Source organism: Procambarus clarkii, chromosome 30 (genome assembly GCF_040958095.1).
Source record: "Procambarus clarkii isolate CNS0578487 chromosome 30, FALCON_Pclarkii_2.0, whole genome shotgun sequence".
NCBI classification, from domain to species: Eukaryota; Metazoa; Arthropoda; class Malacostraca; order Decapoda; family Cambaridae; genus Procambarus; species Procambarus clarkii.
Genome location: NC_091179.1, coordinates 24,666,641 through 24,691,097, shown reverse-complemented (window position 1 = coordinate 24,691,097; position 24,457 = coordinate 24,666,641). Strand labels below are relative to the sequence as shown.

General features: G+C 39.4%; 1 protein-coding gene across 10 annotated transcripts in view; it reads right to left on the bottom strand.

Annotated features, from left to right (window-relative positions):
* LOC123765545 (uncharacterized) overlaps positions 1–24,457 on the bottom strand; it is a 238,530-nt gene that overhangs the window by 17,900 nt on the left and 196,173 nt on the right. For all 10 annotated transcript variants that reach the window (XM_069334060.1, XM_069334059.1, XM_069334058.1 and 7 more), the window contains 5 exons: positions 17,013–17,219; positions 13,538–13,847; positions 13,067–13,336; positions 11,580–11,843; positions 2,099–2,275 (listed from right to left, as the gene is read on the bottom strand). In XM_069334060.1, the coding sequence (XP_069190161.1) occupies positions 2,102–2,275; positions 11,580–11,843; positions 13,067–13,336; positions 13,538–13,847; positions 17,013–17,219 (1,225 nt within the window). In that variant the 3' untranslated portion in view covers positions 2,099–2,101. The remainder of the gene's footprint in view (positions 1–2,098; positions 2,276–11,579; positions 11,844–13,066; positions 13,337–13,537; positions 13,848–17,012; positions 17,220–24,457) is intronic.

The following is a 24,457-nucleotide window of genomic DNA, read 5'->3' as shown; positions in this document are numbered from 1 at the left end:
GTGGTCCCCGGTAGGCCTTAGAACTCCATACACATGACTGATGCCAAAGTCTGACATTAGCATATCAGCCTGGTAAAGCTCCGGGGAGCCTCCGGGTCTCACCCAGAAAATGGCGTTTCATTACATTCAACGCTGGTTTTTTGCAGGGGCCTGATACTAGATGTGGTTTTTGATCTTGATTTTGCATAGGAGAAAAAATATTTTGGATTTCACTATTTCACTGATGGCCTTTTGCTCTCTTTGCCTCTCCTGGGTTTTGTATGATTCTTGTAGCTTGAGTTCAATTGTTTCTATTTCTCTACTTAGCCTTCATCGCCTTTAGAAGGAATGACAGTCCCATTCCAATCTGCATCTCCTCTTCTTTATTCTTGGGGGGTATGCAGTTTGAACATATTTCTAGTGCTACTGAGCTTATTTTTTCCAGGCACTGGTACAGGTTTACATTTTCTAGCTGTTCTTCCCAGTTTATTTCTGTGATGTCTTGGTTTATTTGCTCCCAGTTTATCTGTTTATTATTGAAGTTAATTTGCTGAAATCTCCTCCACCGGGAATCAGGACTGGGTTTGAAGGTCTATTCCCTATGCTTGTCAGAACTTCAATTAAGTTATGATCTGTGTAACAGGTATTTGTAATCATTATGTTCCTGATCAATTCATCATTATTGATGAAAATGAGGTCCAGCGTGTTCTCCTTCCCAGTTGGTTCTACTATTTGCTGGTTTAAGGCAAACCTGTTGCACATCCGTAGCAGGTCATTTGCATATGCCTGTTTATTTAGGCTACTTTAGGATATTAGGATATTTTTATATTAGTGACTTAGATATTATAAAATATATGTAATATCCTTAGATATTAGGATATTTTCAAATTTTATATAAAATCTCTATTGTTTAATAAAACTGAAAAAGAAATTATTTTTATTTAAAACTTGTGTATATAGAATTGAACACAAAAACTTCAACCTAAAAATTTTGAGTGTATTTACACAAAATTAGGAGAATATATGGGGAGGTAAATGTAACAACACAATTAAGTGTATTTATGTACTATGCAGTCAGGAATGTACTTATTACATTTAGTATTGAAACGTACTGTCTATTCGGAGGAAGGGTTGATCCTTACCATAATATCCAAAACTTCTAATATTAATTTAAAATTTCAAAACATTCTCAGCTGTTTGAATTTTTCAAAGGGTTTAAATAATATTTTTATATAGCTTTTCTTTGTGACAATGGCTTTACTGTGTGTGTGTAATCTTAGGTATTCTTTTGCACTCCTTTTCCTTAATACTGTACAGTATATGGAACACAGTTCAACATTCTGCTTTAACCCTTAGATTGCATGCAGGTTATATCTCAACCAGTTTAAGATAAAAATGAAGCTATACCTAATAAATTCCCTGTAACCTACCTCACCCCTCTATTGTCAACCCATGTCTGTTTTTTGTTTTTTTAAACGATGCTGTTTGTCGACCTAATTGTATTTGTGCTGCTTTTTCAGCCATGTTCCCCCCTTTTTATCTCTTTTTTTTATTTGTTCTCAACACATTTTATTCTTTATGCTTAATTAGTATTACGCTTTAGTCAGTTAAGTTTTTCATGCCCGAAACTCTTTGCGTAATAGTGGCTTTAGGTATTGTATGTACTAGCCCTATCTATAAATCCATCATTCTTTGTAAAATCTCTTGTATGTATGTACCTTGCCTAAATAAACATTTATTTATTATTTATTTATTATTTATTATTTATTATTATTATTATCAGGCTTTATTTGAATGTTTGTACAGCTAGATAGTATGCAAAACAAGGTTTGTCTCTTCTTATATTATTATTGACTATGCCCTAAGCATAGAAACAATGTTCCAATATTTGTAAGTCACTTTTCAAGATGGCAGATGTTCACTGAAGGCCTCAAACAAATACCGATTCAGAACACGGTGTAGCAGCCAGAGTTTCAGATGTTGCACAGTACCTAAAACCTCTTAGAATGATATGCATACCTTGAATTGAACATCATCTTAAGATGGTATGCACATTTCAAGGGCTAGTGACACACAAATTATTACAATATAAATGAAACAATTTAAAATGTTTACTTACAGCTCATTTGACAAGAACATTATAGTGACGATCATCTTCAGCAACCAAAGTAACTTCGGGCCATATCCCAATATTAGCATCAGGGTAATAGCAGATAAAATCCTCTTTACCATAGCTTGCAGGACGAACAACTTGCAGTGTAACTCCCAAAGTTTGACCCATCAAAAACATTTCAATCTGGAAATGAAGACATAGTCTGTAAAACTGTAAAGACAAACATCTGACACAATTCTTAACATTATACAGTAGTATAAGTATCTAAATGTTTAATTTGATTGATCCTTGTTACTTATTTTTCCAGTCTGCTGATTATGAAAGTTTTCAGAAGTTTTTTCCTTACTACAATAATTTACTTTATAACCAATAAGAAATAACTTAAACTATTTACTGTTACCTCATTTATAGCAAAAGAAAATTAAAGTGTTATACTGCACATTAGGTTTACTTATTTATGGGGTGGGTTTTCTTATTTTTTGTTTGCCCTCTTTTTATTAATTTATCATACTGACCTATAAGATGGGGCTTTACCCTTTTGTCTCTTCTAAAAGTACTCTATTATTGTCCAATTAATTATTTTATTTGTCATCCATTTTAAGTAGTTGATATTGATCTAATTTGTCTGCAAGCAATATTATGTCCATGCATTTTTTTTACAATATTTAAAACTTTTATATCCAGTACTGTATTCTTAATTTACTGAAAGATGGACTATCGAATTCTGTTTGCCTATCGGGCTCATGTTAACTTCCATGGCTGAGGGTATCCCAACATGGCCTCTGCTCTCCTGTCTAAACAGCCTGTCTCAATATAAAAGTTCTAATAAAACCAACTTTGAATGTAATGAAATGCCATTTTTTGGGTGAGACCCGGAAGCTACCTGGAGTTAACCGGGCTGATATGAATGTATTAGACCCTGGCATCAGTCAATATGCGTGGAATTCTAGGCCTACCAGCGACCATGAGCCAGAACCTGTCGCCTTCCCCCCCTCTGAGACAGACACGAGGAACAATGGCCTATAGAAACCCCCGTGTGTTTTGGAAGCATTCTATGTCTGCCATCGACTGGGTCAGGCTTCTACTACACATAAGGGGCATAACTGGCTGACCCTTCAGTGTTTGAGAGAGAACTTGATAAACACCTCCAAAGGATACCAAATCAACCAGGCTGTGACTCATACATCAGGCTGCGAGCAGCCACATCCAACAGCCTGGTTGACCAGTCCAGCAACCAGGAGGCCTAGTCGACGACCGAGCTGCTAGGTCGCTAAGCCCCGAAAACACCTCAAGGTAACCTGGAGGTAGGCATCCAGAAAGTTAAGCGCCCCAAAACAAACCCCTATTCTGGTTCAAATATTGCTGCTGAAAGCTGAACTAATGGACAGAACTCCCCAAATGAAAACAAGCATGATGTCACCACGTCACCGTGCTGCTGTCTGCGCAACCCACCCCTTCACCAGGAGGGGGAAGAGGGAGGCCCAGACACCCATGCCAGCTATCCACCCTTCAGTTCTGAGGCTGGATGTCAAAACACTCAAAAAATAACACTGACCAGAGGGAGGGAGGGTTGTCGGGGAGCCTCCAGGTCTCACCCAAAAAATGGCGCTTCCTTACATTCAATGCCGATTTTCTGTGGGGGGGAGCCCCGTCAGCTCCCAGGACCTACTTACCCAAAGATAACACAAGAGGAACTTAACCAAGAGGCAGTCGCCACTCGCTCCGCAACTCGAAGTCAAGGCAACAGGCTGCAACCGCGCACACAATACATGATGCACCCCCGGCCGAACCAACCAAGCATCAACAACCCAAGCACCCCTCTGGAAAGCAACAGTCACAATCGATGCCACAAAAGAAGACAGTTGCAAATGAACAAACCTACTACCAGGACCAAAAGAGCAGAAACCTCTGCACTGGAGGAGAGCATGAAGCTCCACAACCTGACTCCCGAGAGGCCAATGTCAACAGGAAAAAGAGCCCTGGAAAAACCTGAACCGAAGGGGCCACCACAAACTGAGAAGAGAGAAAGGAGAGCACCCAGTCCGACAACCAGGACGGCTCAGGCAGCGCATGAGCAGGCCAGAGGTGAAACAACGAATGAGACAGTTTGCAGAATGGCGCAGAAGTAACACCAATGCTGAACCCAAGCTGCAGCAGCTCCACCAGTGCTGCAAGATATGAAGTGACAGTACTCGGCATAAGATGACGGTCCTGGAACCACCACAAAAGGAAGGACAAGACAACTGTTACAGACAGAAGTAAATCTATGAAGGGATAAGTAGTAACAGAAGAACTGCCAGGAAAATTCATACTGCTGCCAAGACTAAGCATGCAGGAGGGACACCATCAACAAAGCCACCTGCTCACCATGCAAGTGGTGATTGACTAGAATCAGAAAGACCAGACGCGAAGACTCAAGAAGATCAAACCAGCCACGTACTATACCGGTCCGATCTGTCAAAAAAGGCAGAGCCACGGGAAGCAGGCAGTGCCTGAAACCAATGCGGGACCAGCCACCAAGGGGCCAAGAGGACTACTCTTCCTTGGTAAGTCTCCAAGCGAGCTAGGACCTGGAGCAACAGCGGAACTGGGAAAAAGAGGTACAGGAACCCTACCTTGACCAGTCCTGCCTGAAGGCACCAACCCCAACAGCCTCGCAGTCAGGGAAGGGTGCCACATATACCGAGAAACACCTCAACCACGCCGACATGAAGAGGTCCACCTCCAGGAGCCGTCCGGCAGAGCCAACTGAATGAGTCGGCGTCGACCGTCCATTCCATAGACAGGGGAATAAACCAAGACATGCCATGACGTTGGACACCCCCCGAATGTGAACGGCCAAGAGAGCCAAACCTCGAGAACTCAGCAGACGAGTCACCCAAAGTGACCAGCCCCAAAGAGCCAAGGACCGCATCGAACCCCAACAGTTCTGGCAATGAACCACCGGGAAGCAAAACCCTCCAAGGCAACACCCACACAGCCGCAAACTCCCGCACTGTGTTGTGTGCCAGATGGAAAGATAGACCCCACTGCCACTGGCTGGTCTAGAGAGTACAGGACACAAAGCCACAACCAAGAGGTGATGCATCCGGGAACACATCGAGTGAGGGCTTGAGTAGGTACCAAGGCACTGAACCCCGAAAAACCCGAAGAGGAAGTCAGCAACACAGCAGGAAAAATGTGGAAGAGAGCCAGAAGGGGAATCCCCGTAGGAACCAGAACAGCCGATGAAGCCAAACCCGACCCGGCGAGAAGACCACCACGGCAATGTTCCGACTCCCGCACAAACCCTTGAACAAATGCCTCGTGACCCGGGAGCCCCCCAGAAACAGGCAAAGGTGGAGACCGCAGCTGCAGCAAAGCCTCCGGAGGGAGGGACAAGGAAGCGTTCCGAGAGTCCCAAATAATACCCAGCCAAGACCAAACTTGAGAGGGAACGTGAAGGGACTTCCTCCAGCTCACCAGGAACCCGAACCCGGCGAGCTGCGAAAAATCCAAATTCCTTACGAGCAGTCACATGTACCAGCTGGGAGCCCACACCAGTCAGTCATCGAGATAGGCCAGAATCAAGCCGAATGAAAGGTGATGAAAGTGGTAACCCTGACATCCCAGAACACCGAACCAGTCTCTGAACCATGGATAAAACGGGACATGTCAATACGCATCCCGAAGGTCCAGGGACACCATCCAAGCGCCTGGCTCCAAAAGAAGATGGATCTGGGACAGAGTAGGCCTCTGAAAGGAGGGGCACTTGTCCCGTCTGACCCATGGGATCAGACAGGACCTACCTTGAGTATACCTTGAGGTGCTTCCGGGGCTTAGCGTCCCCGCGGCCCGGTTGTACAAGTACAGAATGAACCTGAGGTCCACGTAGTCCCGTTTCGGAACCGGAAACAGGCGGGAAATCCACTGGAGGGACGAGGTCGTTCCAACCACACCCAAGCGAACCCACTCCCGAAAGAGCGCAGGAGAAGAGGCCAGCCCCACCAACCCCGAACCTCCCAAAGGAGGAGGAGCCACCCAATGCCACCACAGGCCACACGAAATGATCTGAAAGGCCCACAAATCATGGGACCAGGCATGAGCAAACAGCGCAAGCCTCCCCCCATCACCCTGTCAATGGGATGAAATGCGAAAGGATCGACACTACGTGAACCCGACCTCCACACAGAGCGATCACTGCATCAACCAGACAAAGATGGTTCCAAAGGCTGCGCCACCTCTGAAACTGGCACCACTGGCCTACCACGACAGGAGGAACCCCGAGCCCTAGCACAACCCTTCCAGGAAGACCCCCACACAGGCCCCCAAAGAAGAACAAGTCTGACATGAGACAGCAACTGGAAGAGGCTGCCTGCAGATACTGCACCACCACAGACTCTGCAAACAGCCAAGGACACACGCCAGGATGACTCCGGAACCTCATAACGAACCCAGTAAGGAAAAGAAGATCCAAACACAAAAGAAGAAGGATCCATTATAGAGGCGTAATTTGGGTCACGCAGGAGATAAGCCGCAATGATCTCCCGCATCACATAAGGTGGGATGCGTGATGCCAAAATCTTCCAGAAGGACGAGACTAAAGAACCCAAGGGAGCATGGAACCAAACCCGGGGATTGATTGATGCCAATTCCAATTCGTACGAGGAGGGAGGAAAAAGAAAACCCCACGCCCTGTAACATCAAGCCTTGCTCGGAGGGTACAAAGACCCAAGTGGGGTCCAATGGGGCCCAAGTCAACCCCTCCCTCGCCCCAGGAACCTCCCCCACGAGAACCCGGGGCCGAGCCGTCCTCCAAGTCCCCTGCCTCAAAAGAAAAGGCAGGAGCGGCCGAAAAAGCAGGAATGAAGGGGGAGGGCCCACTGGTCAGACCCAGAAGCTCCGGTTGAAGGAACATGCTCGAATGCCCCTGTTGCTACACCAGAAGGGGGCATCCCTCAAAACCCCCCGAGTTTCAACACCAACTAAACCCAGCCCCAATTCTGAAACCCTCAGATGCTTCGGAGCTGGAAGCGACTAACATCCCTAAGTTCGGGGTCCCTATAACCAAAACAAGGCAGTCTCACGACATCCAGGGTAGCAACCAACCTGAAGCGCTGCAGCAACCTAAACCAAGCATGCAACGCCGAAGCTGCCTGCACCCAAATATCATGATCAGTGGACTGGGTGTATTGGAGCACAAACAAGGAACAAAACTCGCAGGTTTCCAGGTCGAAGGTGTTACCGACACAACAAGCAGCATGACTGAGGCACAACCGGTGAGTGTCACCCTGAGACAAGATGAAAGAGCAACCTTCAAACCCGCTTAACTATTTAACTCGTTAACTTAACACGCACGAAGTGAGAGGGGACCCAGGGGGGGTCGCATCCATCGAACCAAAGAGCCCCTGCGGGGTTTCCCAGGGCCCTTAGTTGCATAGTCTCACTAAGGGAAGCCCAAGCAGGGCACTGCTAACCGGCACCCAAAGTTACCAATCAAACTGCTAAAGTTGAACCCCCCTGGACATGTACACTCATGGGGGCTTAGTGGAGGACCACCAAGATATAAATGGGTGTGACCAAAACCAAGGGGCAGAGTCCCCACCAGGCAAGAAAACAAAAACAAAAACAAAACCCCACAAGAGAACAATGTGCCCAGGTGGAACAGAGCCGGCTGCTATGAGAGGTGAAAACTAGCTGCACCTGCACCCAAACCAGTGACAAAACTACCCCCCTACCCAGAAGTAAAGAGTGGTGCATGAAACAACCCAACTGACTCTAAGGGCGGTCAATCACCGAGCCGCAAAGGACCTTCCGCAGGTAGATACCTAGGTGACTTGTGGAAGGTGGCCCCGAGCCCCAGGGCAGTACTTACAGGGCACCTAGGGAAGGGGAACCTAGGCGCATGTAGCCCAAGTACTTGTGAAATTACTCCTGGCTCGTGCACAACTACTGAAACAGTACCTCCCTCACCACAAGGCACAGAACTGGAAATCACAAGAGCCAGAGGCGCACAAACTTGCCAGTTCATATCAGCCACAGAACTGAAAGTTGAATAGCCGGCATGGGGGTCTGGGGCTCCACCTTTCACCTCCGGGTGGGGGGGAGGGGGGATTGCACAGACAGCTGCGCAGTGACGTGATGTTATGCTCAATTTGCTCAATTTCATTTGGGGAATTCTGTCCACTAGTTCGGCTTTCAGTAGCAATATTTTAACCAGAATATATTTTTTGGGGGGGGGGGCACTTACCATTCTGGGTGCCTGACCCAGTTGATGACAGACATAGAATGCTTCCAACCACGTGGGGGTTTCTATAGGCCATTGCTCCTCGTGCCTCCCTGAAAGGGGGAGGGGGGCAGGTTCTTGCTCGTGGTCCCCAGTAGGTCTAGAACTCCATGTGGATTGACTGATGCCAGCATCTAATACATTCATATCAGCCTGATTAGCTCTGGAGAGGCAACAGAGCTCCCTTCAAAAAAATCATTTATTATGCATATTTATTTTGACCATTGGATGTGATAGAGCAATCATTAATGAATAATTCCATATCAAAATTATACCTATATGACAATTATTCATGACTGAACACAATATAATGGTCAAGAGCTGCACGAGATGTGTAAAGAGGCCTTCTTGACATGTGCATACAGCTCATATACAGGACCAGTGCAAACAAGAAAAGGTATATAGAAAATCAGTATGCATAATTATGCATTGTTACTGAGAGATACAAGACAAATTCACATTTAATTACACACCTTATGTTGATCCTGTGGCATGTGAGCACCAATGGGAGGAAACACAAAATTAGCTTAATTGCCGGCAATCTAAAAGAATCAATAATGGACAAACAAAAGGGACAGAGTAATTTCAAAATGAACTCGGGACATTAATTTACTTTATTGTTATTAAGCTGCAATAAAGCAGAAAACACTAATTTCTTTTACCTGTAAGTTTCGCCACTGTTGCAGCAATCTATTTATCATATATTAAGCACACTAAAAAATTAAAAGGTGACTCAATCTGAATTAAAGATCCCTTGAGAAAATTTGTATACATAATTGTGCAAACTCTTCAGCACAGCATTATTCATTTACCCAGAAAACTAGCATGAAATAAAAATGCCAAAGTACCATTAACTTAATGAAAGTTCCTTTTCCAACATTGCCCATAGCAGTAGTTACCCCGTCAATTCTACTCTATGGTTCTTGCTTAGGATTACTACTGTAGCTGTCTCAAATATCTTCAACCAGAGGTATTCTCCAATTCAACTTGGCAAATGGTACTTTAATCTCAATGCTCATTTTTAAAATCCATAGTCTTTAAAAATATTAAAGTCAAAATGTGTTAGAGATACCTCCAGTGTTTGTCAATAAACCATTATGATGTCTCAATGCACAAATTTATAATAAAAGTGAACATAAATAGACTCCAGAACAATAGGTAGTCAGTGAAGTCTAGCACAGGTAATTAAAATGATGTTGAATATATTCATTCCTACCTATGAAATTGGCTGCAGATGATTGTGTTCATAAGTTTCAAAATCATATTTTTATTTAGTATAATAGATCTTTAACAACAATATATTATTTCATACAAACATTTTAATTGAAAGTTTAATTTTATAGCCCAAATATAAAGACTGAGTATTTTATGCAATACACAAAAATGATTGCTGCTTCTTGACAGACATGTCAGTCATGTACGGCATTTTTAATGGCTTGGCTCTGGACAGTTTAACAGGCGGAAAAGTTTCAACTACTAGTCTTGTAGAAAACTTTGGTTATGGGATAGTTGAGTGTTCCATATCATATATATATGGAACACTTAACTATTCCAAAACCAAAGCTTTTCTCAACACTAAAACTATAACTGTTATGACAGATGACTTTCTATAATACAGTACTGTATATTGCAATTTAAAGTCAATAAAGTTTTATGTAACATTAAATTTAATGTGAAAATTAAAAATGTTTTATTTAAAAATATTACTTTCATCATTCTTTAAGTTAATGTATTACTTAAATTTGCCTTTTTCAAGTGCAGTACAAATGTTTCCCCACACACAGGCAAGGTGAATCAGGTAAAGTGAAGAGTAATATAAATTGTGGTATACAAATATTGTATAAAATGGCAATGGTCATAACACTCAACAATGAAGGATGCACCAGTACTTCTAACTTAATTTCAACAGGCTATTAAGCAGAAACAAATATTTTTTCTGATATTATACTGTATAATACAGTACTTCTCAAATTAAAGGTTATTAATGAGTAAATACAGGGGTACCTCAGTTTAAGAGTTTAATCCGTTCCTGGAGACGGCTCATATTCTGAAAACTCGTATTTCGAAGCTAATTTCCCCATAAGAAATAATGGGAAATGAATTAATCCGTTCCTGACTACCCCAAAAACCCCACATCAAGCTAAATTTTTATACCTAATTCATCTAAATAAACCTACAAAACTATGTTCAAGCTATTACTTACCTTGCTGTTGAATGCTGTAGGCGTATGGAAGATGGTGAGGAGGGGGGAGGAGGAGAGGAGTTACTGTTTGGAAGGGAAGTCCCCTTCCATTATCACATCAGGCAGTGAGGACTTCACTGGTGAGCACACTCTGGCACATTTTGCCTGCATACCGTTAGGACTTGTTTGTCTTACTAAGAATCTGTCTAAAGACACTTGTTTTTCCCTACATTTTAACACTTGTCTGTAGTAAAAGTCATTGTCATTTAAAAGGTCAATGCAACGGCCTGCTACAGCTTTATCTGGGTGAGTTTTTTCAACAGAACTTTGCAGTTCTTCCCATACTTCACACATTTTCTTAATCAAGAAGGGACATCCTCTACTGCCTCTACTCACAGCTATTTTCTTAGGTTGAACCTTATCAATGGCTTTCTTGAGACCCATGGCGAGATATATAATAACAACTTTTATGCTCAAATGTTCAAAAAACCGACATAAAACTGTAAATCCTTGTGAAGAATTCAGGAGGGATAGTCACTGGGCGGGAGACAATGGTAAACTGAGGGGTGGAGGGGCGACGATCGCTGTACCACCACGCTCTAGGTCGGCCTGAACGTGTATCAACAAACTCGTGTTCCGAGGTAACCCTCGCCTTCCGAGACATTTTCCGAGGAAATCCGGCTCGTATTCCGAAAAACTCGCATACAGGGACACTCGTGTTCCGAGGTACCACTGTACTGTAAATATAACCTAATATTATCATCAAGCTGTGTTCTTCTAAAGTACAGTACTACTGCCTAACTTGGTATATAATACCAAGTTATGTTCAAATTAATTCTGAAGTTTGCAGAAGAAAGCAACTATCGACACGACTTAATAATGGTCCAGGATGGAACGAAATGTTTTGTTTCTCCTTCTGGTGTGTAGTTTGGCCATCATAACTTCAGCCATGATATTGTGACTCTATAATGACATTGATACAGATGATGAAACATTTATTTAAATCTATTACCAGTAGTTGAATATTAAAGTGTGCTTACCTGCTCCAACCCTGCAGTATCACCAACTGGATTCAAATGATTTCTTACAAGATCTCTAGGTGTTAATGAGGTATGCCGGGCAAACATTATCATTGCAAACAGAGGCACATTTTCTCCATTGTTGTTGCTGATGTGCAGGTCAAGTGCTGTTGTAAGCATATGAAGTTTAATAGCTTCACACAGCTTTACGTCCAGCTCCGGGTCTCCATTTAGCCGAGACAGCACAACACATTCCCGGTTCTCGCAGCCCATAAGATTCATCACCTAGTACAAAATATTATTCAGGTTTTGAGCATGTTGTATGAAATATATATGAACATAAGGAGTTCTCAATGTGGCAATTAAGGAATACATTGAAAAAAACACCATGTGCAAAAAGTAAGAAAAATAAAAAAAGAAAAAAATCAGCTTCTTATCTGGTGAGATGAGTTGCAGTAACCTAGTGGAGGGGGGTTCAATGAGTGTGTTAGCACTAGATTTACAGTTCTGACTAGTAGTGTAGGGAGAGAGGGCTCCAACGATCAAGACAATTTTATACCTGTGGCTTCACTTATTAGATTACACTATGCATTTTTTGTGTTGAATAACATGATTTATGTACACATATTTGACAAAAATAGTCACTGAGTATTTCATATAGGCTTACACTGTAAACTTGTCCCTAGAACAGCTCAAAGGAAGTGTCTTGCAACTCACTCCTTTGCTGCTATAGTGTCTAGGAATGACATTCAGAAATATATTCAAATGCTACCAGGAAAGACCAAATCATGATTGATAATCATAGGCCGCAAGTACACAATAACTTCATCGTATTGTAAGCAGTTAAAAACTATTACAAATTTTTTCATGGGACTGTTTAACTATTACATTCATACAGATGTATTATAATTACATTTCAACCCATCCTCTTGTTTAGATAGTACTTTTTGTAACTATGTGAACCATCATACGTATATTGACATAATTGACAATTAGTAGAATTTGGAACTACAGGTATTCACTTCATAGAGTCCAGAAAAATGAAGCTAAAAACCAAACTTAAATATTCCAAAGCCTAGTATTGCACATATGTACAGTACTATATTAGGCTTTAGATAGCATGTATTAGGCCTAGGAAAGTTAGGTTAGGTTAAGTTTCTTTGTAACATAAATAAAAAACTTTTCCAATTTGTCCAAATTCAATAGTACCGATTTCTACTTTCTAATTGCCTTTTAAGTAAATATATGTACGATGGTCCTCATCATTACTATAAGTACTACCTAAACAGTAGGATGTGCTGCTATATTTACATCATTTGTAGAAAGAGAGAGAAAGATAATAACAAACTGGCAAATGAAGATAACCATCTTTCAACTCTTAATCAATTTGTGTATAGATTCCAGCACCTATTGGACACTGGAACAACTGAGGGGGCCCTTCCCAGAAAATACCGTACCTGCAATATTGACAGTTTATAACTATATGAAAATTAATATATAAAACTTACTATGCTATCCAACGCATCCAAGCATTCCCAAAATCCATTGAGTATCTGTTCCTTTGTAAAATTTAGACGATGTCCAAAAGACCACTCACGCAGCCATGTAGCACCCTGATCAAGCTCGGCTGCGAGGCGGGAATGAGTGGTGTGGCCACTTGGTAATGGCAAGCCTAGGGAGAGCACTTGGTATAGGGCAGCACGCACGCCACAGTAGTTGTCACCTCTCACTTTCCGTAAGTGAGCAAAACCAAGTTCAATTGGAATGGCTGAGTAACCCTGAATTCATGAAAAACACATTAATTTTGTGAATACCATATACAGTATATAGTATCATTTATTTTACATTAATCTTGTTTCACCAGATAAAAAACAATACATATATATTATCATTTCTATTTACAAAACGGTACTAATTTAAGTACCTCCTGCTTAGTTTACATTTGACTGTAAGTTATACAGGAATGAGACTATAATCACCTGTTTAATAATTTGTGCCTTTGGTGTATTTCCCTGCCATTCTGTACTGGCATATTTAGTAAGTTCCATTTTTGGTCCAACAGCTATATGGGTATCTAGAACTGATGTCAGTTGAGAACAGGCAAATGAGTGATCATTATCATTAACAGTGCTTGATTTATTACCCATGATGAGATTATTGTTGATGTTGTTATCGGTGTTATTGCTCGTATAACTATTATTTATGTTTGCGTTAGTGATGGTAGGGTTCCAGTTGTCAACACAATGCAGAGGAGTAGAGGTGCTGCTTCCTGATGATCCCTCTTTTTCTCTGAAAATAATTGTATTTCAAAGATTTCTGCAATTGAAAATTTTACTAAAATTTAGAGTAGTAAACTCTTCTAACTCGGTAGATCACTGTAATGGTTACTTTTGGGAGAACCTATATTATTCTAAACTAATTAGAGAAATATGATATGATACTAATCCCTATCTTCATATACAACTGTCTTCTGCTGCCACCGAATAGATTTCTAGAAATTATAAATCATTTACTTCTTTGCACTTCTCGTATTCATAATTCAAACATTTTTCACCTTAAAATGTAAGCATCATCATATTTGATACTGTAAAGCAAGACTTTGCTATTCATGGTGGATATGGTCACCCCAAATAGTAGAACCAAGGAAATCACAATTATGTTATATACCCATGAGACAATCATTGAAGCAGCACAGGGATTTCCTTGTGTATTTGAAAGGAGCATTTGGTGGAGAACTCAATCACCTACACCAGAGTGCATGGGGGTTTATATGTAAAACTTGGCTTGGTTACCAACTTGATGCTCCCAGACTCCTAAGTGGATTCAGTAGCATCGCAGGATGTATAATCTTTTACCATGTCGTGGTCCAGGGGGTAAAGTGTGTAGGTGGGAGTATATTGGTTTGGTCCCAATACTGCTCCAATTATTTTCTCATAGATACATCATGTTATTGTGATTTCCTTGAGCATTTCAAGTGGACCATTGTTTCTCATAGTACTACCATTATCCTTTACACTATCCCCCATTCTCATACCATTCCATTAACCCTCATACTGGCACAATTATCCCTCATACTACCACTGTTATCCCTCATACCATCACTATTATCTCTCATACTACCACCATTATCCCTCATACTATCACCATTATCCCTCATACTACCACCATTATCCCTCATACTACCACCATTATCCCTCATACTACCACCATTATCCCTCATACTACCACCATTATCCCTCATACTACCACCATTATCCTTAATACTAACACCATTATCCCTCATACTACCACCATTATCCCTCATACTACCACCATTATCCCTCATATTATCACCATTATCCCTCATACTACCACCATTATCCCTCATACTACCACCATTATCCCTCATACTAACACTATTATCCCTCATAATATCACCATTATCCCTCATACTACCACTATTATCTCTCATACTAACACCATTATCCCTCATACTAACACTGACACCATTGTTTTATACTACTACTATTATTATTCCTTATACTACTGTACCACAATTATCCCTCATACTACTACTGCCATAATTATCTTTATCTTCATGAGCTATTCTACAGAAAATACAGTATTGAATTATTAATAGGCACCATTTGTAAATAGGTGTCATTACACAATACAAGTAGATTCATATATATTTATCGAAATTTATCTAGCATTTGTAAAAGTAGAGGGCCTAAATGATAAAACATGCACAGGCAGCCGTAACCATTGATAAACAAAACTCAAAATACCAATAATCGTGTGCCAAGCATATTATTATAATTTAATGAATTATGAGAAAACCCACTAGGACTATAGGTGGGTGCAAACCTAAAACCCTGGTACTGCCAGTTGCGTACGCTACCACTAGACCACCACTGACTTTTAAAAGTCATCTGAAATCACAGGAAGTCTGGAGCCACCTACCGCAGCCAGTCCAAGTGTTTATGTATGACCAACATGCACTCAGGTGGAAGGTCAAAGTGGTCCCACACCTTATGCTCCAACTTCAAAAACATACAGAAAGAACAGTAACATGATATATATCAATGAGAAAAATTTCTTGGTGATATATATATCACGTTAATGTGATTTCTGTGTGTTAATAAATGATGTTAAAAAGCTTTTCCACAGGCATTAAAGAAGCTGAGCAAAACTTAAATATATGCTGCTAATAAATAATACAGAAATATTGTTTTATATGGCTGAATTAACCCCAGTAATTGAATAATTATGACAACCTATGAAATACTTGTACCTGTAAGTAACTAAATAATATGTCACTCATTTCTATCAATAGCAACTTAAACATTTTATTGCACTATTTAAAACCAAAACAATGATTCTTTCCAGATCATTTATAGTTGATGTTAGACCAGTACTGGAAGACACAGACCAGCACAAAATCTGCCATGTTTTTCATGTAGTGATCATGTCTCCTCTAAAGTTATTCGGTTTAGTAACTTTAAACAATTTGTAGATCAGTTCTCCTATTTCATGCTCCAGCCTTGTTTCAAGCCTGTTAATTTTTTGTAATCTTCTCCAGTGCTTCACATGTCAGTGTTGTGATTGGAATGTTGATAATATGGCAGTTAAATTTAAATATCACATCATAATCAACATCTGTAAAAATCCTATTTTGCCTAGTATTCTGTGATCAGTTTTCTATTTTTTTTTCTTAGATACGATAAATCATGGAGCAGGTTTTATATCTGTAAATGTTCAAAATGCTTGCATATGACCTTTAAGTAACTATTCCATGATTATTATTACAAAAATGAGCACTTCCTTTACTTAAAAATATGACTGTACCCTCTTAGTCCCTGTGACACCTACCCCACTAAGTATATTTATGTAAAGTGAAAAAATGTGACTATAAAATTGAGTCGACTTTCACCGCAAGAGATAAATATATATTAGTCTCTTATTGTCTGTGTCCCAAAATTTTAAATTGATTTAAAGCCATTAATACTGGTATATAATACTTAAAAGGCTTAGTAGCAGCTGACAAACTGGATGCCGGGTTAAAGTTACTCTATTTTCAACACTAGCATTATATACAAGACAATTAAAATTGTTAATTATATTAACAATAATATACATTAAAATTATGTTATTTCATAATAATATATTAAGAATGCATTATCTAAAGCATAATACAAAAACAAATTATGTTGAGCTGGGAAAATAAGAATTAGGACATGCATGTGATGAAGTTTCCAAAACAGTTCATAGGGAGAAGTTATCTAAAGTGTAGAAATATGTAAAAAAAAATTAAAATTATTTGCAAGTTATCTAATTGTGAAGAAACTACTGTGACTTACTATATATAACTCAATCACCACAACCATCAAAAAGCCCTTTTATAACTAATCCTATAACTCTAATGTGACTAGTTTATTAGTACCACATACTGTACTGTACTATACTGAATCTCACTTGATTTCGTGCACGGGGGAAAGATGTGCATGTAACGAGGTGTCCAGAAGTGCATCAACACCTTCCATGTACCCACTCTCTTCAGAGCTCCAGTAGCGACGGGCCTTGCTACCAAACTCACCGGGACCAACCCGACGCTCCCATCCAGTGGTTTCAGAATCGGGCGTTGCAGGGGATATTTCTGAACTGCTAGCCAGGCCCGATGAGCTGCAAGCCAAGGTGCAAGCGTGAGACGTGCAATGCAAACATTAAGCAATGGCAACACACAGCCCTTGCATTCTGAGTAGTTTTTATTGATCACACCTTTTGATGATCATAATTTTTCATTATAATATTTACCTTATAATATATATCTTAAGCTGTAATTAACCTTTAACTACAGTGAACAAACATTTATTACAGTCAAAAATCAATTATGTCAATTTTGATTAAAACTGAAGCATCTATAATATAGTCTTATATTTATATGAACTTAGCACATAATTATTGTATCCCAATGTTTTTAATTCATTATAAAATAATAAGGTAATACCCATTGCAGAGGAGCTAATGATGCAACCCGTCCTCTTACCAATTATATCCCTTTTCGCTCGTATGTGCACTCAGGCTGATAATCAACGTACAGTAATTCAAAATGAAATTGGTTCCTGAAAGTGACATACTGTCCCATTTTCTGTTTTGGGTCCCTCTGGCTTAGGCTGTTAGGTTAGGAGAGGAAACTTTCAATTAATGGTTTTCATGATGATTTGAAACCTTAGAACTTCCTGTCCTAACCTACCACCACAGGACCCTTAACTTGCTTTTTTTTTTTTTAAATCCAAAATTTAATTTTGAAAATCAATTTCCATTTTGAATTATGTCGATATTTGGCCATTCCGCATACGAGTGATTTTTTTCATTGATTTTCCATTGAAAAGATTCATATTGTGCATAATTCTAATTACAAATAGTAATGCTTATCACGCCATAAGTAAACCATGTGCAAAAAAATAATGCTCCCTTATCTACCAATTATTAAAGTACTGTAATGATAGGCTACATATAAATTATATAATTATGGTAAATTATTGCAAGATTAGCAAGCTAATCCATTCATGTTAATAACTGTTCTAAATCCAACTTTAGTCCAAGATAATCATATGTGATTAGTAAATAGTATTCTTTTGAGAAGTGTGATACAGAAAATTAAAAATTGCCTCAGACTTTCAGATTACATCATAAAATTTGGGCAATTGCTCAAAACAAAATGAAGCTGCACATGTAGTCAATATTTTTCATGGATAGTGTTTTGAAATTTGTATAAATATGAGAAAGGCACATGGAACTGTTCAGCAAAAGGAGTGTGTCAACTAGCAGCAGCAGCACAGCAAGCTGGTCTACTAGGAGTGTAGCATAATGCAGTGCCAAAAATAAAATGTGATACACAGTACTCTTTATGAGGTGAGGCTCTAAGCTATCCCATACCTGGCTGCTCAGATACCATGAGGTATGCAAAGAAAATCCAGGTAAAAATCTGTTAAAACACTAAATATAGTTCTGAAATTTGGTTTTGTACATTTATATCACAAATAATACGCAGTAAATGGGGGTCATTCTAAGTAAAATGAATATTAGGTATGCTATATTCTTCAGAAAAAAATGTGTATTTTCTATTAGCTTATGGCAGCTCCCTGGAGCTAGCATCTCCAATGCATGTGTTATCTACTAGGTGCCATCAGTTACAGAGTTCTCTGGATTACTGGGGACTAGAACCTGGACACAGATTCATAAAGCAGTTATGAAAGTACTTATGAACGTGTACATCTTTCCTCAATCTTTGACGGCTTTGGTTACATTTATTAAACAGTTTACAATCATGAAAAACTTCCCAATCATCTGCTGTTATTGTTATAAACAACATTTTGGTGCTTTGGAGCTCATTAACTGATTAATAATTCTAAACATAGCCGCCAAAGATTGAGATGTACAGGTTCGAAAGTGCTTGTGTAACTACTTTATGAATCCGGGTCCTGGTCCCCTCCTCACAAAGGCACAGGGAGCTGTAGCATTTATATACAGTATTAAGTTATTCATTTATGCCACTACCAAGGGAAACACCCAGAAAGTCGGTGAGACAAAACAAATCACAGCTGGCTGCATCCAATACCTAAAGACTTTAAAATGTCCACAAAACTTCCTAAATTATGTAGTAAACAATGATCAAAAACGTTATAATACAGCACCTTCTTGTTTGCCCCCACACGCCCCTTCATTTGGGGGAAGGAGGTACTACTGTCAGAGTACCGATGACAACAAAATGCGTAATAGGAAGGCAAAAGTGGTAAGATGGCCTGCATATATTTCTTATTTATTATACAGTAAATAAAATAAATTAACCAAAAATAATAAAGTACTGTATGTATTGTAATTAAAAATAAGTAAATTAATACATGTGATCCATTCGAGCAAGATCCCACTGTATGTCATTTCACTGCTAAATAAATTTTATATGATCTAAACCTTATTACAGTTCCAACATTTGGTCACATAAATGCAACACTCATGACAGAGCATGATTACTATACAGTATAAATAATTTCTAACTACTTCGAGCATAATGATCTAGTTAATACAGATTTTTACATACACTACTTACTGTACTGTTGTTAATTTTGAACATGCTGTTTTCATTTGCAATTTTGTACACTCAACTAGAATACTAAAATAAATGCTTAATATGAACAGAAAAAGATAACTGGAATTTGTAATAAGGAATACATTACTCAGGTTCAATACCTTAAAGGACTTAAGTTCAATAAAATAAAACTTTAGCCTAAAAGAGGACTTATCTGAGCAATACCTTTAATTTCTCACTAAGGCAGATCCTACTGACTTCTAGTTAGGATCTGATGGTGTAAGCACTTTGATTTGGGTGAACATTTTGCAGTTCCTGTTGGGTGATACTGGTGCTTGGAAGACATTGAAGACGTAACAATCCAGCCCAAAATGCAGACAGAAAAGTGCATCACAAACTCAAAGGCAATTCTAGTCAAAGTTGAGTATTAGAGAGACAGCCAATCTGTACCCTAGATAATTGCACATAACAACCATTGTTGTTGTTGTTGTGGTGATGGTACACACAACAACCCAGTTTTTTTAGGCCTAACATAAGATTTAAAACTCATGCGGGTACAAGGGGCTCACATTCTGTTCAACGGGTTTCCAGTAATCGGATGCCTTCTTTGAAAAAATCATGGCACCCATCCTGGTGTGAGAGCCTCAATACTAACATAGCAAGTATGGGTCAACTGTTGGTAACAATGGGTATTGCATGTTGCTGCAGCTCATAGCAATGCCATGCAATTTGTGCAGCACAGCATCATTTAATAATGATTAAATAAATATCTGCAATTATTCATTGTTAATACTAACATATAAGACCCTGACAGTGATAAAATCATGTACAAGGGTCAGATATCAGTAAGCCTGAGCCTGACAGCGATGTTTTTAAAGCAAGACAGAAACTGCAAACAGCTGCAGTTTTTGGCCTCCGCACAGCATGCAATGGGACCACATGTTACTTTAAAAAATTAATAAATGTGAAAAATTATTCATATTCCGGATTTAGAGATCAGAGTTGTACCCAGTGATCGTGAATCAGTGACGTCATCATAATAATTCCATGCTCAGGAAGAGCAAAAGTATGCTACATACAATTTTTTTTTTTTTATTAATTCCCATGATCAAGGAATGCATTTTAATAATATTTGAAAGAAAAATAATTGTTTTGAATAAAAAAGTTTGGTGCACACCACAGGAGTGTCACATGTAACGGCTGACTGTTACATGTGACAGCAGTGCATGGGTTAATGGCCCTGTTTAGTTGGTACCATTAGGTATCCAGAACTAAATATTTTTTTATAGAAAAAATTATGTATACATACATACATACTAGGAGAGTACATACACACATACATACTAGGAGAGTACATACACACATACATACTAGGAGAGTACATACATACATTCATATATACATAAGATTTCATACATACGTATCAAATCTTATGAGGGGCCTGACGGCTATGTAGACATCGCTCGGGACTGGTAGTCCTAAGGGTTCAAGATCGATCCCCGGTGGAGGCAGATACAAAAGGCAGTTTCCTTCACACTGATACTTCTGTTCCCCTAGCAGTAAACAGACCTGGGAGTTAGACAGCTGCTACGGGCTGCTTTCTGGGGGTGTGTGTGTAATTACCTAAGTGTAGTCAAAGGATGAGAGCTACGCTCGTGGTGTCCCATCTTCCAAGCACTCTGTCGTATAACAGTTTGAAAGTACTGATGGTTTTGGCCTTTACCACCTGCTCGCCTAACTTGTTCCAACTGTCTACCACTCTGTTTGCGAAACTGAATTTTCTTATATTTCTTCGGCTGCTTTATTTAGTTTAGATCTATAACCTCTTGTTCTTGAAGTTCCAGATCTCAGGAAGTCTTCCCTAAAATTTTATCGATTCCAGTTACTATCTTGTACGTACAGTAGTGATCATATTGCCTCTTTTTCTTCTATTTTCTAGTTTTGGCATATTTAATGCCCCTAACCTCTCCTTGTAGCTCTTGCCCTTCAGTTCTGAGAGTCACTTATTAGTGTGTCTGCACCTTTTCCAGTTTGTTGATGTGCTTCTTAACCACTGCACTGCACAAAACATCTTTTGGCACTCTGAGAGTTGTATTTTTTTTTTTAATTAGGCTATATTTTAATGTTATTTAATGTTTTCATTACTCTTTGTATTTTGAAATGGAAATAGTCGAGTTTGGAAATATTTTGACATTATCTTTACCTGAACATTTATAAAAACAACAAAAATATTGTCTCTGACAATTGCACTAAGAATTTTTTGCCAAAAACAGGTGCGCAGTGCAGTGGTTAAGATATGGACACCATACAACCGCTGGATATTCTAACTTTAGCCTAACAAAAGTCGTGAACAATTTCTTTAGTATTTCGCCATCCATGTATTTAAAAGCAATTCTGAAGTTAGAAAGAATGGCATAGGCTCCTCGCACAATGTTCTTTATGTCGTCCTCAGGTGATAGTTTTCTATCTAGAACCACCCCTAGATCTCTTTCTTTATCAGAATTCTTTAAAGATTTCTCACATAATATATAGGTTGTGTGGGGTCTATGGTCTCCTACTCCACATTCCATAACATGGCATTTATTAACATTAAATTCCATTTGCCAAGTGGTGCTCCATATACTTATTTTGTTCAGGTCATCTTGAAGGGCATGATAATCATCTAAGTTTCTTATCCTTCCTATTATCTTAGCATCATCAGCAAACATGTTCATATAATTTTGTATACCAACTGGTAGATCATTTATGTAGACAATAAACATCACTGGTGCAAGAACTGAACCCTGTGGTACCCCACTTGTAACATTTCTCCAGTCCGATACATTGCCTCTGATTACTTCCCTCATTTTTCTATTAGTCAGGAAATTTTTTATCCATGTTAGAAGTTTACCTATCACCCTTCATTATTTTCCAGTTTCCAGAACAACCTCTTATGTGGTACTCTGTCGAAAGCCTTTTCTAGGTCCAGATAGATGCACTCAACCCAACCATCTCTTTCCTGTAAAATCTCTGTGGCTCGATCATAGAAACTGAGTAAATTCGATACACAGGATCTTCCAGATCGAAAACCATACTGTCTGTCTGATATAATATCATTTCTCTCCAGGTGTTCTACCCATTTAGTTTTGATTAGTTTTTCCAATACTTTCACAATTACACTAGTCAATGATACAGGTCTATAATTGAGGGGGTCTTCCCTGCTGCCACTTTTGTAGATTGGAACTATGTTAGCCTTTTTCCACATATCTGCTACGACTCCTGTACACAGGGATGCCTGAAAGATCAGGTGAAGTGGAATGCTAAGCTCAGATGCACATTCTCTCAGAATCCATGGTGAAACTCTATCTGGGCCAACTGCTTTATTCTTACTTAGCTCCATTAGCATATTTTCCACTTCATCTCTAGATACCTCTATACGCTCTATGTTGTTCTCTGGAATTCTTATTGTGTCTGGTTCTCTGAAGATCTCATTTTGTACAAACACACCTTGGAACTTTTCGTTTAAAGTTTCACACATTTCCTTTTCATTTTCCGTGTATCTGTCCCCCATTTTTAACCTCTGAATATTATCCTTTACCTGCAGCTTACTTTTAATGAATTTATAGAAAAGGCCTGCATCTGATTTACATTTGTTTGCTATACTGTATATGTATGTATGTATGTGTGTGTGTGTAATTACCTAAGTGTAGTTACAGGATGAGAGCTACGCTCGTGGTGTCCCGTCTTCCCAGCACTCTTTGTCATATAACGCTTTGAAACTACTGACGGTCTTGGCCTCCACCACCTTCTCCCCTAACTTGTTCCAACCGTCTACCACTCTGTTTGCGAAAGTGAATTTTCTTATATTTCTTCGGCATCTGTGTTTAGCTAGTTTATATCTATGGCCTCTTGTTCTTAAAGTTCCAGGTCTCAGGAAATCTTCCCTATCGATTTTATCAATTCCTGTTACTATTTTGTATGTAGTGATCATATCACCTCTTTTTCTTCTGTCTTCTAGTTTTGGCATATTTAATGCCTCTAACCTCTCCTCGTAGCTCTTGCCCTCCAGTTCTGGGAGCCACTTAGTAGCATGTCTTTGCACCTTTTCCAGTTTGTTGATGTGCTTCTTAAGATATGGGCACCACACAACTGCTGCATATTCTAGCTTTGGCCTAACAAAAGTCGTGAACAATTTCTTTAGTATTTCGCCATCCATGTATTTAAAAGCAATTCTGAAGTTAGAAAGCGTGGCATAGGCTCCTCGCACAATATTCTTTATGTGGTCCTCAGGTGATAGTTTTCTATCTAGAACCACCCCTAGATCTCTTTCTTTATCAGAATTCTTTAAAGATTTCTCAAATAATATATAGGTTGTGTGGGGTCTATGTTCTCCTATTCCACATTCCATAACATGGCATTTATTAACATTAAATTCCATTTGCCAAGTGGCGCTCCATGTACTTATTTTGTCCAGGTCTTCTTGAAGGGCATGACAATCATCTAAGTTTCTTATCCTTCCTATTATCTTAGCATCATCAGCAAACATGTTCATATAATTCTGTATACCAACTGGTAGATCATTTATGTAGACAATAAACATCACTGGTGCAAGAACTGAATCCTGTGGTACCCCACTTGTAACATTTCTCCAGTCCGATACATTGCCTCTGATTACTGCCCTCATTTTTCTATTAGTCCGGAAATTTTTTATCCATGTTAGAAGCTTACCTGTCACCCCTTCATTATTTTCCAGTTTCCAGAACAACCTCTTATGTGGTACTCTGTCGAAAGCCTTTTCTAGGTCCAGATAGATGCACTCAACCCAACCATCTCTTTCCTGTAAAATCTCTGT